Source organism: Hemiscyllium ocellatum, chromosome 5 (assembly GCF_020745735.1).
Source record: "Hemiscyllium ocellatum isolate sHemOce1 chromosome 5, sHemOce1.pat.X.cur, whole genome shotgun sequence".
Lineage (NCBI taxonomy): Eukaryota > Metazoa > Chordata > Chondrichthyes > Orectolobiformes > Hemiscylliidae > Hemiscyllium > Hemiscyllium ocellatum.
The window spans coordinates 34,337,034-34,362,936 of record NC_083405.1 but is presented as its reverse complement, the minus strand read 5'-3'; the positions used below and the strand labels follow the sequence as shown (position 1 = coordinate 34,362,936).

Sequence of the window (25,903 nt, the reverse complement as noted above, 5' to 3'; positions counted from 1 at the left end):
AAGTTTCCCCTTCTTGCTGCAGATTAGATCAATGAAGAGGAATTAAAAATTTGTGCAAGGTGCAGAACCAAATTTTTATCCCCTATCTCATGAACAGAAGGCAAGCCCTTTGATCTGTCTTCTGATCATTGTTTCCAAGAGTTTTGATGGAAATTTAAAATGATTTCTTCCCTCTAAGCTCTCTCCACCCCAACAATGCAATGCCGCCTCCTCACCATTCCCACCACGATTGACATCAGTACAACTAAGGAATAAAGGAGTGAATGATGAACTAGGTGGTGTGTAGATGCTTTTTCTAATATAAGGGACTGCACCTGGCCGCTGTTTGATTGATTTTTAAAATATTTTACATTGGTTGCGAGAAAGAGTAAGTAGTGCAGCCCAGATAAAACATTTCAGTTTATGCGCTGACAGATCCCAGAGTGACCAGCAGTGGAGGCCACATTTCTAACCAGCTGGAAATCGGGGGTTCCGTAAACTGTAAGGAATTTTCAATTTTGTTGCAGCATCAATAATGGTGAACATCTCAGCATTTGCAGCTACTGGGACCAGAATACCTGCGTCATTACTCAACAATTTGGCCTCCATTTTGCCAGAGCGACGAGGAGAGGAGGAGTGGTGAAGCGAGGGCTGCCGGGAAGGGTGAGTTTTCACGCATTAAAAAGGGACTAACCTCAGGAATCAGGCCTCCATTTGCCGAGAGGTGTGAGGAAGGAGCGAAGGACTTCTAGGAAGTCATATATTTGTGTGGTTGCGTTACCCAAAACACTACCCAGGTACTGTCTCCCACCCATCCTCCTCATCTAACCAAAAAAAGGACCTGTGCGCCAGATTGATAAAGTAACAAGTTTTTTTTATTCTTTATTTTCTCAACAGTCTCTTTGGGAATTTAGAATAATGGGAATGGAGGTTCGGGCAGTTGAATGTTCCTCCTGCAGAATGTGGGAGGTAAGGGTCACCACTAGTGTCCCTGCTGACTACATCTGCGGGAAGTGCACCCAATTCCAGCTCCTTGAAAACCGCGTTACGGAACTGGAGCTGGATGAACTTCGGATCATTCGGGAGGCAGAGGGGGTTATTGAGAGGAGTTACAGGGAGGTAGTCAATTTTAAGGTACAAGAAAAAGGCAAATGGGTTACAGTCAGGGGAAGGAAAGGGAACTGGCAGGCAGTGCAAGGATCCCCTGTGGCCATTCCCCTTAACAATAAGTATACCATCTTGGATACTGTTGGGGGGGACAACTTACCAGGGGAATGCAATGAGGTACAGGGCTGTGGCACAGAGTCTGTCCCACTGCTCAGAAGGGAAAGGGGAAGAGGAGCAGAGCAGTAGTCACTAGGGACTCCATAGTTAGGGGGACAGATAGGAGGTTCTGTGGGGATAAGAGAGACTCATGGCTGGTGTGGTGCCTCCCACGTGCCAGGATTTGTGATGTCTCTGATCATGTTTTTGGGATCCTTAAGGGGGAGGAGGAGCAGCCCCAAGTTGTGGTCCACATAGGCACCAACGACATAGGTAGGAAGAGAGATGGGGATTCAAGGCATAAATTCAGGGAGCTGGAATGGAAGCTTAGAGCTAGGACGAACAGAGCTGTTGTCTCTAGTTTGTTGCCTGTGCCAGGTGCTAGTGAGGCAAGGAATAGGGAGAAAGAGGAGTTGAACACGTGGCTACAGGGATAGTGCAGGAGGGAGGGTTTTGGATTCTTGGATAATTGGAGCTCTTTCTGGGGTAGGTGGGACCTCTACACGCAGGATGATCTTCTTCCGAACCAGAGGGGTACCAATATCCTGAGGGGGGGAATTCGCTAAGGCTATTGGGGTGCGTTTAAACTAATCCAGCAGGGGGATGGGAACCAAAATTGTAGTTCAAATATAGAAAAGGTTGAGAGTAAGGAGGTCCAAAATCAGGTTTCAGGGACGCAAGATGGCACCGGCAAGCAAGAAGTTGGTTTGAAGTGTGTCTACTTCAATGCCAGGAGCATCCGGAATAAGGTGGGTGAACTTGCAGCATAGGTAGGTACCTGGAACTTCGATGTTGTGGCCATTTTGGAGACATTGTTAAAGCAGGGACAGGAATGGTTGTTGCAGGTTCCAGGATTTAGATGTTTCAGTAAGAACAGAGAAGATGGTAAAAGAGGGGGAGGTGCGGCATTGTTGGTCAAGGACAGTATTACACTTGCAGAAAGGATGTTTGGGGACTCGTCAACTGAGATAGTATGGGCTGAAGTTAGAAACAAGAAAGGAGAGGTCACCCTGTTGGGAGTTTTCTATAGGCCTCCAAATAGTTCCAGAAGTGTAGAGGAAAGGATAGCAAAGATGATTCTCGATAGGAGTGAGAGAGACAGGGTAGTTGTCATGGGGGACTTCAACTTTCCAAATATTGACAGGGAACACTATAGTACAAGTACTATAGATGGATCAGTTTTTGTCCAGTGTGCACAGGAGAGCTTCCTGACAAAGTATGTAGACAGGTCAACAAGGGGCGAAGCCACATTAGATTGGGTACTGGGTAATGAGCCCGGCCAGGTGTTAGACTTGGAAGTAGGTGAGCACTTTGGGGATAGCGATCACAATTCTGTTATGTTTACTTTAGTGATAGAAAGGGATAAGTGTATACCACTGGGTCAGAGTTACAGCTGGGGGAAAGGCAATTACGATGTGATTAGGCAAGATTTAGGAAGCATAGAATGGGGAAGGAAAGTGCAGGGGATAGGCATACTAGAAATGTGGAGCTTATTCAAGGAAAAGCTACTGTGTCTCCTAGATAAGTATGTACCTGTCAGGCAGGGAGGAAGCTGTAGAGCGCGGGAGCCGTAGTTTACGAAGGAAGTGGAATCTCTGGTCAGGACGAAGGCGGCGGCTTATGTTAGGATGCTTGAGGGTTACAAGGTAGCAGGAAAGACCTAAAGACAGAGCTCAGAAGAGCCAGGAGGAGACATGAGAAGTTGTTGGCTGATAGGATCAGGGTAAACCCTAAGGCTTTCTATAGGTATTTAAGGAATAAAAGAATGACAAGAGTAAGATGAGGGCCAATCAAGGATAGTAGTGGGAAGTTGTGTGTTGAGTCAGAGGTGATAGGGGAAGCACTAAATGAATATTTTTTGACAGTATTCACTCTAGAAAATGACAATGTTGTCGTGGAGATTACTGAGATACAGGCTACTAGACTAGGTGTGATTGAGGTTCACAAGGAAGAGGTATTAGAAATTCTGCAGAGTGTGAAAATAGATAAGTCCCCTGAGCTGGATGGGATTTATCCTAGGATCCTCTGGGAAGCCAGGAAGGAGATTGCCGAGCCTTTGGCATTGATCTTTAAAGCGTCATTGTCTACAGGAATAGTGCCAGAAGACTGGAGGATAGAAAATGTGGTTCCCCTGTTCAAGAAGGGGAGTAGAGACAACCCTGATAATTATAGACCAGTGAGCCTTACTTCGGTTGTTGGTAAAGTGTTGGAAAAGATTATAAGAGATAGGATTTATAATCATCTAGAATATAATAATTTGATTAGGGATAGTCAGCACAGTTTTGTGAAGGGTAGGTCGTGCCTCACAAACCTTATTGAGTTCTTTGAGAAGGTGACCAAACAGGTAGATGAGAGTAAGCCGGTTGATGTGGTGTATATGGATTTCAGCAAGGCGTTTGGTAAGATTCCCCACAGTTATTGGCTATTGAACAAAATGCAGAGGAATGGGATTGTGGGAGATATAGCAGTTTGGATCAGTAATTGGCTTGCTAAAAGAAGGCAGAGGGTGGTGATAGATGGGAAATGGTCATCCTGGAGTCCAGTTACCAGTGGTGTACCGCAAGGGTCGGTGTTGGGTCCACTGTTGTTCGTCATTTTTATAAACGACCTGGATGAGGGTGTAGAAGGGTGGGTTAGTAAATTTGCAGACGACACTAAGGTTGGTGGAGTTGTGGATAGTGACAAAGGATTTTGTAGGTTAGAGAGAGACATAGATAAGCTGCAGAGTTGGGCTGAGGAGTGGCAAATGGAGTTTAATGTGGACAAGAGTAAGGTGATTCACTTTGGTCGGAGTAACCGGAATGCAAAGTACTGGGCTAATGGTAAGATTCTTGGTGGTGAAGATGAGCAGAGAGATCTCGGTCTCCAGGTACATAGATCCTTGAAAGTTGCCACCCAGGTTGACAGGGTTGTTAAGAAGGCATAGTGTTTTAGTTTTTGTTAATAGAGGGATCGAGTTTTGGAACCATGAGGTTATGCTACAGCTGTACAAAACTCTGCGGTGGCCACACTTGGAGTACTGTGTACAGTTCACCACATTATGAGGAGGATGTGGAAGCTTTGGAAAGGGTGAAGTGGAGATTTACTATAATGTTGCCTGGTATGGAGGGAAGGTCTTACGAGGAAAGGCTGAGGGACTTGAGGCTGTTTTCGTTAGAGAGAAGAAGGTTGAGAGGTGACTTAATAGAGACATGTAAGATAATCAGAGGGTTAGATAGGGTAAACAGGGAGAGTGTTTCGCCAAGTATGGTGATGGCGAGCATGAGGGGGATTAGCTTTAAATTGAGGGGTGATAGATATAGGACAGATTAGATTAGATTACTTAAGTGTGCAAACAGGCCCTTTGGCCCAACAAGTCCACACTGAACCGCCCTAACCAGACGCATTCCCCTGCACCTAACACTACGGGCAATTTAGCATGGCCAATTCACCTAACCTGCACACTTTTGGACTGTGGGAGGAAATCGGAGCACCCGGAGGAAACCCATGCAGACATGGGGAGAATGTGCAAATTCCACACAGCCAGTTGCCTGAGGTGGGAATTGAACCCAGATCTCTGGCGCTATGAGGTGGCAGTGCTAACCACTGTGCCACCATGTGTTTCTTTACTCAGAGCATAGTAAGGGTATGGAATGCTTTGCCTGCAATGGTAGTAGATTCACCAACTTTAAGTACATTTAAGTCATCATTAGACAAGTATATGGGCGTACGTGGAATAGTGTTGATTAGATGGGCTTCAGATTGGTATGACATCGACGGCCTAATTATAGAACATACTGCGCTATGTTCTATAATTCTTATTCCTTGCTAAACATATGTGAAATTCTATGAACAGGAATCTTGTACAGTACAGAGCAAAAGCGGTCAGGTTATTTTCAGGATAGCAAGTATAATAGTGGAGAGTCCCAAGGAACAGTGTTGGTGCCTCAGCAACTTACAACCTGTACAGGTTAGCTTGTTTACAATTCAAAGCTAGGAGGGAAAATAAGCTCTGAGGAGGTCACGAAGAGATATAGTGAAGAATGTAATGGAATACTCCCCATTTGTGTGAATGTTGGAGTGCAGCTCCAACAACACTTGAGAAGCTTGGCACCATCCAGTACAAAGCAGCCAGCTTGATTTGGTGCCACACCAAGAAACATTCACCCCCTCCATCAATGTTCAGTAGCAGCAGTGTGTACTAACTACAAGATTCACTGCAAAAATTCACTAAGGCTCCTGAGACAGCACCTCCCAACCCACAACTAACTCCATCTAGAACAAAGGCAGCATATACATGGGAACACCACCACTTTCTAATTTCCTTCCAAGGCATTACCATACTGACTTGGGAATATATCACTGAGCCTTCACTGTTGGGTCAACATCCTGGAATTCCCTCCCTACCAATGTTATTGTTCTGCCTACACACACGGATTTCAGTAGTTCAAGAAGACAGCTAACTACCACCCTCTCAAGGACAACTAGAGATGAGCAATAAATGCTGGCCCAAACAGCAATGCCCACATCCCATGAGTAAATAAGAAAAGTTATTTGGGCAAAAAGAAAACAACTTTAATATGTGGGAAACTATGAAGTTATCCACTCGAATGGAAAAGATGATTTTTTTAGCAGGAAAGGAGATTAGTAATGTTGATAGAGGGATTTAGGAGTCATGCTCCACTGAGGGGCATTAAAACTAAACCTAGGCATCAAATATATCAATTGTCACAGCTACATGATAAGCCAAACAATAAGAAACAGAAAATGTAGACCAAGTACCTTCTGAATAATATCTCCATCATAATATGTCCCAGTGAGCTGAACATTTGGAAGTATTATTAATTGCTGGTACATTACCTGCTTTAGAATGATGTTTTCAATAGTCAGTTCCCCAAATGAAAACTCCGATGCTTCTCAGGAAAAACTAAGTACTAATTCTACAGCAATATAGGCTCTAATTAATATCAGTAATAAGTCAGAAGGTAAATCAGCGAAAGCATATTAAAACTCTTCCAACATATGAAATAATGTTAAAATCCATTGTCTTTAGTTTATAAGATGGGGCTGCAGTGCTATGGTAAAAAGCAATGAATGCACGTTTGCATTTTCAGCTGGGAAGGACTTAACTCTTGCAAGTTTGGGGTTAGAATGACTAACAGACTGTGGTTCAAAATGACATTGTTCAAATGGCACATGGAAGTTCCAAAGAACTTACAGACTAACAACTAGCAAAAATAAATCAACAAGCAATTCACTAGTGTGGAAGCTACAATATGTTCGCAACCTGTGACGGAAGTTTGAAAGGCTTAACCTTTCAGGGCAAATTTTCTTCAAAAGAATTTTAGATGACAATTCTATATATTAAATAATTGATTTATATTATGACAGAATTAAGCATTATTAATGTCTTCTAGTTTGAAATCTGCTTTCCTCAATCAAAGAATTACAAAATATTAATTCATGACAACTGTGGAGAATTCTACCTAACCTTGTTCCTTCTTCCCTGTGGCACAATTGCCTGAAACACCACAGTGATGGGTGTGGAGTAAAATAGAAATCTTAAAAAAAAATTACTTGGCATACTTACTGTAATGATGGCTTGGATTTAATGGAGAAGAAATCATCATCTTCATCCTTCCCTCCACTGTCTGAAGGAACAAATTCAGCATCTCTTTCTTCCACGCTTGGAGATTCAGATTTCATTTTTAAATCATCATCATCATCTGCTTCCTCTTCTGAGAAATCAAACGTATACTTCGGCTTTTCAGCTAGGGAAACAAAGTTATACATGTTACATTTATAATTTACATTCTTTGTACACTAGAAATTAGCTATTTTATGGACTGACACAAGATTAAGAACAGAAAGAATACTTAGTAATTTCAATACTAAACATCTTTCCCCTGGATGATTTAAAAAGAACTTGGAAATGCTTCTAATTTAGTAGTCCTCCTATGGAGTTCCATTACTTAAGTCCTCAATAACACAGAAGCTTCTCTAACAACATAAGCAGCCAAATATTGCATACGCTGTAAATCTAAAATATAAATTCATTTTTGGAAAAACTGATGAGGTCATACAACATTTAGGAAAGAAAAACACTATTTTAGATGGTTGACTTTTTGTCTAAACTAGCAAAAGATAGAGATGAAGCAAATGCATGTATTGAGGGGGAAATAGGGAAGGGAAAAGAAAGAAAATAACTGTAGATCTGCAATTGTTTGGAAACATGATAAAAGTACAGACTGGATTATGGGCGTGCCAGTGCTACATCTCCACCAGTTATTACTAATCTTCCTGATTCAGGTACATTTGGATTCACCTCAAAGCCAGTTTCCACTGTACTTAAAGACACTGTTACAAGATACTAAATATCAAAATCAATCTGGATTGAAGTACGAAGGGGAGCACAAAATCAGCTCTTGGTGTCCATAATAGGGAAGGTAGGAGATCCTTTGGCATAAACTAGAGCCAATCTATCACAAAATATAAAGTTTGCAAGTTATTGTCTTCACCAAACTAGTACAGAGTCATTAAAACCCGTTTAATTAATTCATTTTCGAAGTGTAAGGAAATCTGTCATTTAGATGTGATTCAACACCCACAGCAATGTGTCAACAATAGACTGCCTGTGAAAATGACCTAGCAAGCCACTCAATTGTGCTGAATCATAGTCAAACTACCCAACAGAAATCAAAACAGAGAGCACCGATATTAATTGAGGCATCAGAGATGACAAGTAGAGCTCTGGAAATTCTCAATATTGACTTCGTTAAATTTCAAGGACTCAAGTTAAATATTGGCAAGGAAATCACCTGATTATAAGTTGCTGTCCTTACTCTGAGTGAATCAGAACCTACAATGTTGAACACCACTTGAAAGCAGCATGAAGAATAGCAAGGGCTCAGGACGTAGTAAGGTAAGGAGGCCTCAAAAGGCATCACTAAGAGTGTCTTGGTAGGACCACTATTAAGTTAGGTGAATTCAGAAAGATACAGATAACAAACTGGGCTTTTGGAATATATAAGACAACAGTAAGTTTTGTGCTGAGCATTTGGGAGAGAGCATTACCCTGATTGAAGCACAGGGAATATCTGGGAATTTGGCGCACAGTGGAAATTCGGAAAAGTAGGCAAGAATGCATATTGCTTTTATTCTTGGTTTATAGCTTGTGAGGACTATTCCAGAGTAACAAGGACCAGGGAATAAGAGCTTTAGAGGAATTGATATTTCCAAAAGGTTTAATTTAAAAGGGTAAGCCATGCCAGAAAAACTCAAAGCTGTTTTAAACTCTCTTTCTGCTCCATATGGGAGGCTAGGGCCTGCATGTGTGCAGGGAACATTTACAAGATGGCAAGTATCATTGATAACATGGAATAACAGGTGGGTACACCACAGGCTAAGACAGCACTGACAAGAAGGGAATGGATGACCAGCAGACAGAGCAAGATGACTAGGCAGGCAATGCAGAAATTTCCTGTTGCTTTTTCCCTTAGAAAACAGATATACTGCTTTGGACACTGTTCAAGGGAAGAGCTTCTCAGGAAAAAAAACAGTAATATCCAAATTTGTTGGCTCTGCTGCACAGGGGGGATGCAATAGTTATAGAAGATTCAATTGTAAGAGGAATAGATAGGGATTTCTGTGGTTGTAAACATGACTGCAGGATGTTATGTTGCCTCCCTGGAACTAGGCTCAAGGGTGTCTCAGAGTGGCTACAGGACATTCTAGAAGGGGAGGGCCAACAGCCAGTGGCTGTGGTACACATTAACACAAACAACATAGATTTTAAAAAATGGAAAGCCTAGAAGCAGATTACATGGAGTTAGGAAGTAAATCGTAAAATAGGGCCTTAAAAAGGTACTGATTTCAGAATTACCATCAGTGTCACATGCTAATCAGAGTAGAAATAGCAGGATATATCAGATGAATAGGTGGCTGAAGAGATGCAAGGGGGAGGGTTTCAGACTTCTGGGGATTGCAATCAATTCTGGGGGAAGTGGGACCAATACAAACTGGAGGGGTTACACCTGGGCAGGACTGGGATTAATATTCTAGGTGAACTTTCTGTGAGTGGTTGGAAGACTTTAAAATGGCAGGGGGATCAGAACCAATGCAAAGCGTAAGAGGGAGGGGTATCAAAGACAACTACAAATTACAGAAAGGGGAATAATAAAGCAACAGGCAGAGAAGTCAAGGATTCTTGATATACAGGGAATTCAGTGAAGGCTTACCTGACTGAGTCTTGAGATGACAGCACTAACTTATAAGAGGAGGTCGAATTGGTTAGGATTATAGTCGCCGGAGTTCCGAAAAATGAGAGGGATCTCATAGAAATCTACAAAATTTGGTGGACGGCACGATGGCGCAGTGGTTAGCACTGCTGCCTCACAGCGCCTGAGACCCGGGTTCAATTCCCGACTCAGCGACTGACTGTGTGGAGTTTGCACGTTCTCCCCGTGTCTGCGTGGGTTTCCTCCGGGTGCTCCGGTTTCCTCCCACAGTCCAAAGATGTGCGGGTCAGGTGAATTGGCCATGCTAAATTGCCCGTAGTGTTAGGTAAGGGGTAAATGTAGGGGTATGGTGGGTTGCGCTTCGGCGGGTCGGTGTGGACTTGTTGGGCTGAAGGGCCTGTTTCCACACTGTAAGTAATCTAATCTAATCTAATTAAAAATTCTATCAGGTCTAGGCCAAAACAAAGAGGGTTTCTAGAGCACAGACAGATATGGGGTAAACCATTTTAGGATGAGGAGAAATGTCACCCAGAGTGGTGAGCTTTTGGAATTTGCTACAACGGAAAACAGTCAAGCCTAAAACATTGCTTGATTTCATAAAGGAGTTGGATATAGCACCTCAGCCAAAGAGATTAAAGAATATGGGGTAAAAATGGGATCAGGCTATAGAGTTGAATGATTAAGCAGGAACTGGTCTACTCCTGCTCCTATTTATCATGTTTCTTTGCAACCAATGCAAGGGGAAAAATCTATTTAGCCTTAAACTGACTAATTTGTTTCTTACTGATGGGTCTGTTGATTACAGTCTCATGAGGAGTCACCACTACAGAGTTCTTGCAGAGGAAAGGTATCATGGAGTCAAAGAGATGTACAGCACAGAAACAGACCCTTTGGTCCAACTTGTCCATGCCGACCAGATATCCCAGCCTAATCTAGTCCCACTTGCCAGCATCCAGCCCACATCCCTCCAAACACTTCCTATTCAGATACCCACCCAGATGCCTTTTAAATGTTGCAACTATACCAGCCTCCACCACTTCCTCCGACAGCTCATTCCAGACATGCACCACCCTCTCCATGAAAATGTTGCCTGATAGGTCTCTTTTATATCTTCCCTCTCTCACCCTCAACCTATGTACCCTAGTTCTGCACTCCAGGGAAAATACTTTGTCTATTTATCCTATACATGCCCCTCATGATTTCGTAAACCTCTATAAGGTCACCCCTCAGCCTCTGACACTCTAGGGAAAACAGCCCGAAGCCTATTCAACCTCTCCCTAAAGCTCAAATCCTCCAACACTAGCAATATCCTTGTAAATCTTTTCTGAACCCTTTCAAGTTTCATAACATCCTTCCGATCGGAAGGAAATCAGAACTGCACGCAATATTCCAACAGTGGCCTAATCAATGTCCTGTACAGCCACAACATGACCTCCCAACTCCTGCACTCAATACTCTGACCAATAAAGGAAAGCATACCAAAACCTTCCTCACTATCCTATCTACCTGTGACTCCACTTTCAAGGAGCTATGAACCTGCACTTCAAGGTCTCTTTGTTCAGCAACACTCCCAAGGACCTTACCATTAAGTGTATAAGTCCTGCTAAGATTTGCTTTCCCAAAATGCAGCACCTCACATTTATCTAAATTAAACTCCATCTGCCAATCCTCAGCCCACTGACCCATCTGATCAAGATCCCTTTGTAATCTGAGGTAACCTTCCTCACTGTCCACTCCACCTCCAATTTTGGTGCCATCTGCAAACTTACTAACTATACCTCTCATGCTCACATCCAAATGGTTTATATAAATGACAAAAAGTAGTGGACCCAACACTGATTCATGTGACACCCCACTGGTCACACGCCTCCAGCCTGAAAAACAACCCTCCACCATCACCCTCTGTCTTCTACCTTTGAACCAGTTCTGTATCCAAATGTCTAGTTCGCCCTGTATTCCATGAGATCTAACCTTGCTAACCATTTTCACACTGAGGATACTATTGTGCTGTGTGGTATTGATATCATGCTAAATTGAATAGATTTTGAACAGATCCAGCACATGAAAGTTGGTCTTGATGAGGCACAGTGGGCCATCAGCAGAAGAACCTTATTCAATTTCAAAGTGAAGCCTTGTAGACTGGCCTATCCCTCATGCTCGTCTTTTACACTCTATCACAGAGGAAGGGTATGCTCATGAGTGTTTCCTCCATTTAATTGTTCACTAACAGTCACAGTGGATGTGCAAGGATAGCAGATCTTTCTGATCTGCTGGTTGTGGGACCACTTAGATGACATATTAGCATGAATATAATCCTATTGTGTGGCTTCAAAGGATTTAGATTTCACTTTTTAAGGTACATCAAATATTGTTTCATATTATCACAGCCTACAACTTCTGATATACTATTCTCTGGAACAATGTCCAAAACAGTTGGACTAACAAGGCATTATTACAAAAGTCTCCACAAGGAAGAGTAAATGCATGAACATCATTTGGAAGGTCCTGGCTTGAAGAAAAGTCACAATGAGCAGAAGATAAAAATAACAAAGGGCAGTGCAAGTAAGTATATCTTGTCACAACTAGTCAAAGAGAAGTGCAACAGTCAGCATTGATGGAAAGGGGCAAACAGGAATCAGATCGGAGATCACAGAAAGAAACAATGAGCAACACTACATTCAGTTCTGTGGACGAGATCCATATAACATCCCATAATGTGGGGTGAGTGGGAACCAGAAGTACTTATTACTGAAGTTGAACATGCAATTAAGAACTGGCATTGCAACTCGGTTCAGTGATATATCTGCTGGAAGTCTGAAGACTGGAGGAACATAAGTAGTCAAAGCAATGAAAGAAATCATTGTCCTGATATGGAGGAAGTGAATTTGGCTAGATAATTAGCTAATTTCAGAACTCTTGACGTCAAGAGATCATGAAACACATGAATGCTCAAAGTATAGAAAAATTAGTCTGATTGGCCTCAAGCAGTTCTTATCACTAGTTACGCTTTCCTCACAAAAATTTATATTCACTAAAAATAACAGGTTTTGAGAGAAATACCTCGACGAGGTCAACTCCTCAGCATTCATTTCCCAAATAAAAAAGCAACATCCAGTTTACACTTAACAGGTATGGAAACACATGCGTTATCATGCTTGTAAATCTTCTCTGTACTCTTTATCGTGCCTCTATTATTTTGATCAACCTGCTCGCACATGCTCTGACATGTATCTGGTGCAGGTGGGATTGAACCCAAACTTTCTGGGCCAGAAGTAGGCACACTATCACGACACCAGAAGAGGCCTTACACAGCCCCTCTATCATTTCTAAAATTCAACAAACAGAAATGAACAAAGTACACCAAATGTAGTATAACCAAAGTTTTGATACAGATTTAATATAACTTCCCTACTATTCAATTCTAATTCCCCAGAAGTAAAGCCTAGTGCTTGGTTTGTCATTTTTTTAAAATGGCATTGCTAACATGCCGCGGGACTCTGAGTGACTGATGCATACATATATTCTAAGATTCTTTTATTCCTCTATCCCGCCCAGCATCTTCCAAGAAATGTGTCTTCTCTATTTTATCAAGATTTCACCACCTGCCACGATGGAATTTGAAGTCAAATCCCCAGAAGATTAGTCCAAGGCTCTGATCTCGTGATATTATCACTATGCAGTTGGCTCCCCATTGTTGCAGTTCTGTATGGTACTGATGATCATCCTCAACTTGATGTCATTCACAAACTTGGAAATAGTATTTTTGCTTCCAAAGTCCAAATTGTTAATACAGATTGTGAACAGAAGTGGTCCTACTGCTGATCACTGTTTGCCGTTTTGAATAACTCCCTCTGTTTCTGACTTGAAGACATGAGCAATCATTCTGCCTCTTGTCCAATATTCATTTTCTTCATATTCGTTAAACTTATTCAGCTACTTCAAGGCACCTCAAAGTCTTTTGAGAAACCAGGTATTTTAAGCTTAATTAGATTAGATTTCCTACAGTGTGGAAACAGGCCCTTCGGCCCAACAAGTCCACAGTGACCCTCCGAAGAGGGACCCACCCCCCGACCTAACAACAATGGACGGCTTAGCATAGCCAATTCACTTGGTCTGCACATCTTTGGAATGTGGGAGGAAACCGGAGCACCCGGAGGAAACCCACGCAGACAGGGGGAGAATGTGCAACCTCCACACAGACAGTCGCCCAAGGCTGGAACCAAACCTTGGACCCTGGCGCTGTGAGGCAGCAGTGTTAACCACTGAGCCACCGTACCGTTATACATTAACTATCTGGATGAAGGTATGAGGACATTGTGCCATCTACAAACTTATCAATAAAGATAGGAGGGGGGACAGGTTGTGCTGAGGAAGTTGTGAGGCTGCAGATGGACTTAGTAGACTAAGAAAGTGGGCAAAGAAGTGGCATATGGAATATGATATTGGAAAGTGCGAAGTAATGGACTTTGGTAGGAAAAATAAAGGTGTAGGCTATTTTCTACAAAGGAAAGCTTTGGAAATTCGATGCATGAATGGATTTGGAAGTTCCAGTTCAAGACTCTTTTAGGTTGATATGCAAGCTAAGTGACAGTTAAGGAGGCAAATGCAATGTTAGCTTTAATTTCAAGATGGTTGGAATTCAACAGCAGGGCTATAAAAGACTTAGGTTAGACCGCATTTGGAATACTGGAAGGTGTTTCCACTGATAGCAGAGCCTAGGACCCTAGGACCCAGCCTTACAGTGAAGGGACGATCCTTTCGAACTGAGATGAGGTGGAGTCTCTTCAGCCAGAGAGTAGTGAATCTGTGGAACCCATTGCTGCAGAAGGCTGTGGAGCCAAGTCACCGAGGTCTTTAAGGCAGGGATTGATAGATTCTTGTTTAGTAAGGGGATGAAGGGTTTCTCTTCATGACACTTAGTGAACGTTCTCATGCCATTGTCCAAACGCGCTTCATTAATTACCTACCACAAGTATATGGCGGCCCTCTAGTCTGATACTAACCTGATCTTCTCATTTGCCATAGTTGGAAATACTCACCATTGCCACCAGGAGAGTCTATAATATATTGTTGTGCACCTAGCTAACAGCTGGCAGTACAAAGCTGCCATAAATGGTTCATAGTATTTTCCCCAGAACAAGGCAGATGAGGGTAAATTGGTAGGACCAATTTGTGGACCATAAGATGCAGATGCAGAAGTAGGTCATTTGGTCCATTGGATCCATTCTTCCACTCAATAGGATTATGGTTGAGCTGATAATCCTCAATTCCACTTTCCTGCCCCATTCCTATAACCCTGATTCCCTTAATATTTAGAAATCACTCTCTCAACCCTGAATATACTTAACCATCCAGCCTCAACAGCCCTCTCTGGTAAAGGAGTCTACAAATTCACTACCCTCTCTAGTACCATCATCCTTCATTGGGAGAACCTCAAAAAATGTAACCAAATGCTAGTTTACAATTACTTTACATTGCACAGTGGCTCAGTGGTTAGCACTAATACCTCTCAGTGCCAAACACCCAGGTTCCATTCCAGCCTTGGGTGACTGTCTGCGTGGAATTTGCACATTCTCCCTGTGTCTGCGTGGGTTTCCTCCAGGTGCTCTGGTTTCCTCCCACAGACCAAAGATGCGCAGGTTAGGTGAAATGCTGAAAATGTGTTGCTGGAAAATCGCAGCAGGTCAGGCAGCATCCAAGGAACAGGAAATTCGACGTTTCGGGCATAAGCCCTTCTTCAGGAATGGTGAAGTGAAATGGCCATTCTAAATTGCCTGTAGTGTTAGGTGCATTAGTCAGAGGGAAATGGGTCTGGGTGGGTTACTCTTCGGAGGGTCAGTGTGGGCTTGTTTCCACACTGCAGGGAATCTAATCTAAATCTCTCTGAAAAGCAACCTTCCACCACCACCCTCTGTCTTCTACCTTCGAGCCAGTTCTGCATCCAAATGGCTAGTTCTCCCTGTATTCCATGAGATCTAACCTTGTTAACCAGTCTCCCATGAAGAAGCTTGTTGAACACATTACTGATGCCCATATAAGATCACACCCACCATTCTGCCCTCATTGATCCTCATTGTTGCTTCTTCAAAACCCTCAATCAAGTTTGTGAGACATGAATTCCCATGCACAAAGCCATGCTGATGATCCCTAATCAGTCCTTGCCTTTCGAAATACATGTGCAGTAGAACTTCGATTATCTGAACAAAACAGGCGGGGGAGTATTTAGTTCGGATAATTGATTGTTTGGATAACCAAAAACAAGCAGTAAATTATGAGTGTCGGCTATCCAAACATTCTTGGTTATCCAGCAATGCACACCATAATGCTGTTTAGCAGATAAATGGTATATCATAAATTTGGGGTAATTTGAGTGCCAGTTATCAACATTTTTCGGTTATCTGACAATGCACGCCATAATGCCATTTAACTGATAACTGAATGCTGAGTTGCCTAATGCCGTTTTACGGGACTTTGAGATCTTGTTCGGATAATCTGAAATTCGGAAAATTGACATTCAATTAATTAATCTCAAAGTTACCTCCGCAGAATTTCAATAAGCATGATCTTCTGTTTTGAAATCCAAGCTATTAGGACATTTCTCATTTCTAGACTAAAAACCACAAATGCTGGAGATCTAACAGAGAGCTATTAATTTTAAAATAGTTATGGAGAGAGAGAAAACTGGTCCACAGGTTCAAGTTCTAAATTGGAGCAAGGCAAATTTTGATAGAATTAGACAGGAGGTTGCAGCAGTTGATTGGTATAGTTTGTTTGTAGGCAAATAGACCTCTGGCAAGTGGGAGGTCTTTAAAAGTGAGATAGCTAGATTTGAAGGTCTATATGTTCCTGTGAGCATGAAGGGCAATGTTGGCTGAAATAGGGAACCCTGAATGACAAGAGGTATTGAGGCTTTGACCAGAAAAAAGGTGTGGCTCAGGTACAGGCAGAGGGATCAAGGAAACCCCTGGAGGTATACAGGAAATACAGGGGTTTACTGAAGGAGGAAATCAGGAGGTGAAAAGGGGGAATGAGGTAGACTTGGCTGAGAAGATCAGGATGAATCCAAACAGGTAATTTAAGCATACAAAAGGAAAAAGAACGAGAGAGAGAATGGGGCCCATCAAGGACCAAAGTGGACATGTATGTGTAAAACCACAGGAGATTGGCAAGATTCTAAATAAGTATTTCTCATGTGTTTACCATGGAGAAAGACATGAAGACTTGGGAAAGTTCGTGGTGATATCTTGGGGACAGTATACATCACCGTAGTGTGGTGTTGGATGTATTAGAATGTACGAAGTTAGATAAATTTCCTGGTCCTGACCAGATACATCCAAGAGCGTTGCAAAAGGCTCTAGAAGAAATTGCAGGGACCCTGGCTGATATTTTTGCATCATCGTTAGCCACGCGTGAGGTCCTAGAAGTTTGCAGGGCAGTGAATGTTGTGCCCTTATTCAAGAAGGGCTGCAAAGAAAAGCCTGGGAACTATAGACCAGTAAGCTTAACATCTGTGGTGACTAAGTTACTTGAGAAGATTCTGAGGGATAAGATATATATGAATTTGTGAAGACAGAGCTTGATTAGGAGCAATCAGCATGACTGTGAATGAAAGATGTTACCTCACAAATTTGTTAAGAGATCTTTGATGAAGTGACCAGGAAGTGATGAGGGCAGGGGGCAGACATAATCTATATGGATTTCAGTAAGGCCTCTAATAATGTTCCACATGGTAGGCTGCTCTGGAAAGTTAGACTGCATGGAATCCAGAGCGAGCTGACAAATTGGATACAAAATTGGCTCGACAGTAGGAAGTAGAGGATAATAGTGGAAGAATGCTTTGTCAGACTGGAGGCCTGGGACTAGAGTCTGACAGCATGGAGACAGGCCCTGTAGCCCAAACTGGTCCATGCTTACCACAAGTGTCCATCCACGCTAACCCCATTTCTCTGCACTTGGCCCATAACCCTCTAAACATTTCCTATCTATTTATTTGTCCAAATGCCTTTTAAATGTTGGTAATGTCCCTGTCCCAACCACTTATGCTGGCAGCTCATAACCATCACTGTTTGTTATCAAACTTTGGGTGAGAGTGTACAAGGCTAGATTAGTAAGTTTGCTGATGACACGAAAATAGGTGGCACCGTGGACAGTGAGGAAGATTTTCAGAAATTGCAGCAAGACCTTGATCAGCTGGGTAAGTGGGCTTAGAAATGGTAAAGGAGTTTAATATAGATAAGTGTAAGGTCTTGCATTGTGGAAAGTCAAATCAAGGTAGGAGTTTCATAGTGAATAGCAGGGCCTTAAGGAGTATAGTGGAACAGAGGGATCTTGGAGTTCAGGTTCACAGCTCTCTAAAAGTGGTGTCACAGGTAGACAGGGTAGTGAAGGAGGCTTTTGGCACACTGGCCTTCATTGGTCAGGGTACTGAGTATAGAAGTTGGGAAGTTATATTGCAGTTGTACAGACGTTGATGAGGCCGCACTTGGAGTACTGTGTTCAGTTTTGGCCACTTTGTTATAGGAAGGATGTTATTAAACTGGAAAGAGTGCAGAAGGAACTTACAAGGTTGTCTGGACTCAATGGTCTGAGTTGTAGGGAGAGGTTGAATAAGCTAGGACATTTTTCTTTAGAACATAGGAGACTGAGGGGTGACCTGTACAAGATCACGAGAGACATAGGTAGGATGAATGTACTTATTTTTTTCCCCAAGGTTGGGTTATTGTGGACGGTATGCATATGGAAAGAGCTGCCAGCATAAGTTGTTGGGGCAGGCACATTAACAACATTTAAAAGGCATTTGGACATATAAATGGATAGGAAAGGTTTAGAAGGATATGGGCCAAGTGTAGAGAAACGGGGTTAGCGTGGATGGGCATTTTGGTTGGCATGGACTAATTTGGGCCAAAGGGCACATCTCAATGCTGTAGGACTCTGTGACTATCACAGCAGGTCAGATAGCATGCCTGGAGAGAGAACAAGCTAATGTTGAGCCAAGATGACTCCTCTTATTTCTAGATATTCTTCCAATGTCTCCTTTAGAAAAAAAAACATTTTTCTCTCTTACCATCAATATTAAGCTAACTGAAAATGTTCTAAATATTAGAATTATATTATTTCCTAGTCTTCTGAATGTACTCTCCACGATCTGCAGTTAAGAAGTTTGGAACCTGTAATAATGCCAAGAAAAAAAACAAGAGACTTTTGATACCTATTTTGTGACAGATTTCAGGTATACCATGAAGAAACTTTATACCCACCAGTGAAAGATGAAAACCCTCAGAAAGAGCATCCAAGAGAACACTCACGGCCTATCCATCAAGTCATTAATTTGATTTTGCTGGTTGTAGAAGGGGACGATGACCTGACTTGAATGGGCCAGACTATGATCAACAAGATGCTGAAACTGTTCAAGAACACAGACTATGGATAAGAGAGAACATAATGCTTTGCAGAGCACAATTTCAAAAATTTGCAGATGACACAGAACCTGAAAGTATTGTGATAGATGCATCTGGAAAACAAAGATAGGCTGATTGTTGAGACCATAACTATTTTTCTCATTTTTGGTTTGGAGCAGAGTTGCAGTTGAGAATTGAATTTTGAACAGCAGTTTCTTTTCAAAATGTTGGCAACTGGCTTGGGAAAATAATGGAGGTTAATTGCTACTCTGATATACAGTGGACTATTTAGCACAGATGTTGTTATGCTCGAGGACTGACAACTGGTTGCACATTGAATTGGTCAATCAAGGGAGTACCGTACTGGTCAAATAACCATGAGAATGTTAAAAAAAAGTAAACAAAGAATAAAGTGGGGTTTTGACCGGGTTTTAGGCAGGCAATATTTTTGCTTTAGAAGTTGCCAAACTGGAAAGTTGTATTTGTTTGGTTTTGTTCTCTCTTGTTCTTCTTCAGTTAGTAACTTGTTAAACGTTCTGAGAAAAGGACCAGTGTCTGTAAGAAATAGGTAAAAAGTCTTCAAAGGTGTGTGGGAGCTGTCTTCAGAATTCAAAGAAGGTACACATTCCTAGTATCTGTAATACAACTGAATATCAAAGAATTTCATGAAGGCTTGATATTGATCACTGAAACAGTTATTGAACAGAAATTTTGATTCTTTTATTTAATTTCTTACAATTTATCCCTAACCTGTATGACAATGAGAAAGTGAGGGTTTTATATTCTATGATGATTAGGCTTAGATCATTAGATAGCCTTATTGTTTATCCATGTTCTGCTAAAGTTACATTATTAATAATAAAATTCTAATTTTTGTTTTAAATTGTAAATTTGGTGTCCAAAATCTGTTAGTTATCAAGTTTGGTTAGGAATAATTGAGCAATTTTGAAGGATTGCTAAATTTCATTGCATTGCGAATCCAGTGATAATGAAGCTGATTTCATTTGGCTTGCTATCCCTGTTTCATAACATGATGACAGATGAAATTTAATGCAGAGAAAAGTAATACAATGCATTCTGATGAGAAGAATAAGGGGAAGCAATATAAAATATATAATTCTAAAACAGACTCTGAAGCAGCAAACTGCATGACCGCGCAAGCATGACTCTGACCATCCCGTAGCTGGTCATTTTAACACAGCCTCCTGCTTGCATGCCCATTTGTTTGTCCTAAGCATGCTGCAATGCTTCAGAAAATCCCAGTGCAAACTGGAGGAACAACATCTTATCTTCAAACTAGGCACTTTACAACCGTCTGGACTCAATATTGAGTTCAACACCTTCAAACTATGAACCTATTACTTCCATTTCTTTTAACTTTGGTTGTTACATTGTCTGTCACCCTCTCTCTGCTCCCCAACCTCAGCAGGGCTGTCTGTTCTTTCCAGTCTGGTAGTCAGACACACCATTGTTTTGGTATTATTACATTCTGATCACTTAAGCTGAACTATCATGGGGAGAATGTGCAAACACAAAGTTGCCCAAGGGTGGAATAGAACCTAGATTCCTGGCAGTATGGAAGCATGAGGCAGCACTGAGCCACCATTTTGCCTGTATGTTTCATGTAACAGTTCAGCATTTTGGTTCCTACCCAATAAATTAGCATAATTTCACTTATTGAAGAGATGCTATCCATGTTCTACAATTCTACTTTTCATTTTCAAGACAGGTCCATATAAGGATTGCGAATATATTTTGCACACACCATCAAACCTGCCATCCACAGTGTGGGTTGGTTACTGAGTAAAGCTACTGCAATAGTTCTGAACACTACATATGAATGTTTGCTCCTGAAGAGCATCGCTACGTCTGAAGGATCCTTTGGACGTTATGTTTGTTCCAGTTAGGAATCCAGGTTCGGCCTGCCATGATTAATTTTACATATAAATCCAGCTGACAGACGAAATCCTGTACATTTGGTAGTAAAAGGAGAAAGTGAGGACTGCAGATGCTGGAGATCAGAGGTGAAAATGTGGTGCTGGAAAAGCACAGCAGGTCAGGCAGCAACCAATTCGGGAATCCTGAAGAAGGGCTCATGCCCGAAACGTCGATTCTCCTGCTCCTTGGATGCTGCCTGACCTGCTGTGCTTTTCTAGCAACACATTTTCAGCATTTGGTAGTAAAGACATTAATAACCTGCAGCTCTTCGAGGTGTGATTTCTCTTGGAATAAACGTTAAATCAGGTTCTTCTAGGTCATCATCTGATTTAGACTCTGAATCAGACCAGGGATTTTTCTTCTTTCCTTTCTTGACATTGGATTTGGAACTCTGTGGCATTTTCCTTGCTCTCACACCTGTGAATTAACCAAATTTGTAATAAGGAAATGTACTTTATAATCACAACAACCAAATTATCTCACGGCCTATAATTTTTGACATTATAGGTTTCTATAGATACAACAAAGATATTTGGCACAAGCTTTTCAGATGCCCTGTATACATTCAGCACAAGTGTAACTGCAATAAATTTCTCTTTTAAATCACCTGCTAAACTAAGTTTTTTAGTAACAAACACTCTATAAATTTATTTTTTCACTCTTGGGATGCAGGAGTTGCTGGCTAGGCCAGCATTTGTTTGTCCATAAGTGCCCTTGAGAAGGTAGTGGTAAGCTGCTTTTTGAACTGTTTGACCCATGTGATGTAAGTAGACCCACAATGCCATCAGGTGAGAGAATTCCAGGATTTTGACCCAGCAACAGTGAAGGAATGGCAATATTTCTAAGTCAGGATGGTGAGTGGCTTGCAAATGGTGGCGTTCCCATGTATCTACAGGTTTGGATTTCTGTCTAATGATCTTTGGAAAATTTCTGCAGTGCATCTTAAAGCTTACTACTACTGAGCGTCAGTGTTGGAGGGATTGAATGCTTGTGAACGTAGTGCTTATCAATTAGACTGCTTTGTCCTGGATAGTATGAAGCTTCTTGAATGTTGTTGGAGCTGCACTTATCAGGCAAGCAGGGAGTATTCCATCATACTGTTGACTTATACCTTGTCAATAATGGAAAAGCTATGGAGAGTTAGGTAGTGAGTTACTCACTACCGTATTCTTAAGCCTCTGATCTGCTCTTATAGCCACTATATTTGTATGGCAAGTCCAGTTCAGTTTCTGGTCAATGGTAATCCTCAGGATATTGATAGTAAGGGAATTCAGTGATGGTAGTGCCAGTGAATGTCAAGGGGCAGTTGTTTGTCCCTTGCTGGTGATGGTCATTGACTAGCATTTGTGTGGCACAAATGATACCTAGCACTTTTCAGCCCAAGCATGGATATTGTGCAGTCTTGTTGCATTTGAACATGGACTGCTAAAGCATCTGACGAGTTAGGACAGATGTCTGGGGAGCTGAGATGACAGACCTTCAACAACCACAACTAGGTCTATATATGTCAGCTATGACTCCAACTTTCAGAGAGTTTCTCCCTAATTCTCATTGACTCCAGTTTTAGTAGTTTTCACATTGTAGATTTTTGGATGTAGTTACTTTTCAATCCAAACCTTGTCCAAATACATATCAGACCTTATCTTGCAAACTGAATTGCTTAAGACCACAATATATAATTTAGACATATGAAAGAGGTGGCCATGAAACCCAAGCTAAATCTGACTATTATACAGGATGACAACTTGAAGTGCAAAGTTTTTATTAAGATAGTAACTAGAGACTATAAGGGATAGTACCGAGTAAATTCAACCCTGTAACAAGAGCAGGATACTTTTCATATAATCCTTCGCTATAAAGTTACCTTTGACAAAGCATTGTTTGTTTCCATTAATGATTTTCCATAACATCTCTCTTCAAGCATTACAGCTACATTTTGCCCTACTGAGTTCATCCCCAGGAAATAAGACTGGGGCCGCCAACTGGTGAGTTTAGAACCTATCCTGCAGCATTGTGGGAATGCTAAGTGAGTTCCTAAAGGAGTTTCTACTAGGAAGGGAAGCGAGGGCTATCGTATTGGAGAGTATGGTGCTCATGTGTGTGCATGTGATTTTTTTTTGGGGGGGGGGAAGAGAGAGAATGGAGGTGTAGGAATGTTGCCTCTAGAGGGCAAGAGACACCCTCCAATTTCCCCTTTTATATAAAAATTGTGAATCCCACTCCCTCTAGATTAACCAGACCAAGTGAATTATTGTGCCATTTCACTGTGAAATTGAGTTTGATTATTGAAACAAACTCAATTGACCCTTCAACTATTTGTTTACATTTTGGCATCTGCCTTCCTTCTGAATTGTGTGTCTGAACTGAAGGGTGGATGGAAAAGTGGTGAGTTAGCCATCCTTCCTATATAATACACACCTGTCAAAACACATCTTATGGGTCATGAAATATCCAGTCCAAAGTTAGCATTTATGATAACGTTAGGTCAATGATCTATTGACAGAGGCAAAAAAATTTACAAACGCAATAGGTTTTCAGCAAATACAGAGCAGGGATAGTGGGGTAGAAGGAAAAGACCGGAATGGAAGGTTTGTGACAGAGTGGAATGTAAGACGGCTAGGACAAAAGGTATGATGCCACAAAAGGACGGGGTATGAAAAATGTCCCTAGATAAGGAGCGTCAGAGGAAAGGTAGCAAGATACTTTTATATGGGTGGGGGGGGGGGGGGGGGGGGGGGAGAAGTTGTTCAGTTGGTTTATTACCAATATTACTCACTAATCTATCATCAGAAATCAAGAGTCTAACATTAAATATTTAAGGAAATGGAAAGGAAAGTGGAACAAGACAAGGTAAGGAAAGGATGGAATTTGGAAGCTAAATTGATAAATTTCCAGTGTGAGAACAGAAAGCACCAGTAATACAGTTATCAGTGTACTGAGTAAGGAAAAATGTTTAGCAAAGTGAACTCACTAATGTGATGAAAAAGAAAGTTTTATATATCCCATAAAAAGATGGATATTAAGACTCACTCAGATTCTAATACCTACACTTTTTATTCAGAGGAAGTTAGTGGAGTCAAATAAATTGTTCCAAATGAGAAAGCATATTCAGCTAAGTAGAGAATATTCGTTGTGAATGTTGGGCCTGCACTCAAAGAAAGAGAAAGAGGGCCCTCAAGATGGAGGTACAGGTCTAAACATAAAGAATCTAAGAAATAGAAGCAGAAGCAGGCAAATCAGCCCCTCGGGCTTGCTCACCATTAAGCACAATCATGGCTGATCTCATCTTGGCTTCAACTTCACTTTCCTGCCTGCTCTCTACAATCCTTCAACTTGATTAAAAAAATGTCTCTCTCCTCTTTACTGAATGTCCCAGCATCCATCACTATCTGGGATGCAGAATTCCATAGATGCACAACATTTCTGAGAGAAGTAATTTCTTATCGGTTTTAAATATGTTACCCCTCTTCCTAAAATTCTGACCTCTTACAACTCTGCCCCACAAGAGGAAACATCCTCCCTACATCTGTTCTGCTAATCCCCTTTAGCATCTTATATACCTCAGTTTGATCTCCTCTCATTCTTCTAAACTCTAGAGAGCAAAGGCCTAAAACATTTAATATCTCTTCATAGGACAGACCCCTCACTGCAACTGCAACCATTCTTGAATAAGGAGACCAAAACTATAAACAATACACCAGACATGCTCTCACAAATGCCTTGTATACTGCAACACTTTTAAACTCTGTTGTACTAGAAATAAAGCCCAACATTCCATCTTGCCTTCCACATTATCTGCTCTACCTGCATGATAGCTTTCTGTGATTTATGTACAAAAATACCCAGACCGCAGTGCACCGATGTACACTGAACTTTCTCTCCATTTAGATGAGTTCCCTTTCTAATCCTATAATCATTGGAGATAACCTTAGATTTATCCATGTTAAACTGCATCTGCCTAATTTGATCCATTCACCGAACCTATCTGCATCCAAATTTCTAACTACTTTACTGCAATTTGCTGTCTCAACTATTTTAATACCATCTTCAAATTGGGAAGTTGTACCTTCTGCTTCTGCATCCAGGCATTAACATCAATTGTAAATAGTTGGGGCCTGAGGACTGAATCCTGTGGCACTTCACTAGTTACATCTTGCCAACTAGAAAAAGACCCATTTGTCCCAACTCTCTGCTAATCCTCCACCCAAGTTAATAAATGACGCTTAACCCCATGTGATCTTAGCTTGTAAATTGACTGTTTGCACTGGACCTTATTAAATGCCTTCTGGAAGTCCAGACATACTACATTTCCACCATTCCCAATATCCACTTTGCTTGTTATATCTTTGATGAACTTTAGCAAATTAGTCACACACATTTTACCTTTCTTAAAACCATGGTGACTTTGATAGTTTGCATTTGTTCTTCCAAATGCCCTATTACTTCTTCAACAATGGTTTCTAAATTTCCCAATGACAAATGTTATACTGATTGATCCATAGCTTCTCACTTTCTGCCTCCCTCCCTTTTTGAATATTTCAGCATTTTTCCAATCCACTGGAACCTTTCCCACACTCAGGGAATTTTGATCGACTATCTCTGCTGCCACTTCCTTTAAAATCTTAGGATGTAGGCCATTCGGCTTGGGGGACTTGTGTCCCTTCAATTCTCGTAGCTTGATCAGTAGCTTTCCCTGATGATTATTCTAAGTTCCATCCTTTCCATAAACCCTTGGGATGGTACTAATGTCCTCCAATATGAAAACAGTGGCAAAATATTTGCATTTTTGTATCTAAAAGAATTTAACATGTGCATGTGTAAAAGAAAAGATTAGAGCCAGAAAAATGGATCAGTTCAAGTCATAATGGAGCAGAAGACATGGGTAGGAAGCGACTGGTCAGGTGACTTTTCACAGAGGATTTGCTTCCACTATCATGTCCATCTAATGTCCTACACTTATGATCTCACCGCATCTCAAAATGTTAAGAGGGTTTTCCTTTCCCTTAACTTAATCCCACTAGCCTCTATACTGAACATTGAACACTGATCATTCTTTGTCATTTCTGTTACCATTAGCATAATGTAATGCCAAACCAAGTCTTTTTCCCT

General features: G+C 41.5%; 1 protein-coding gene across 1 annotated transcript in view; it reads right to left on the bottom strand.

Annotated features, from left to right (window-relative positions):
* The window catches only part of LOC132815654 (DNA topoisomerase 2-beta-like), a 179,750-nt gene that overhangs the window by 20,043 nt on the left and 133,804 nt on the right, over nt 1-25,903 (bottom strand). The window contains exons 30-31 of the mRNA XM_060824642.1: nt 21,053-21,211; nt 6,812-6,992 (exon numbers count right to left, since the gene is read on the bottom strand). Of these exons, the coding sequence (XP_060680625.1) occupies nt 6,812-6,992; nt 21,053-21,211 (340 nt within the window). The remainder of the gene's footprint in view (nt 1-6,811; nt 6,993-21,052; nt 21,212-25,903) is intronic.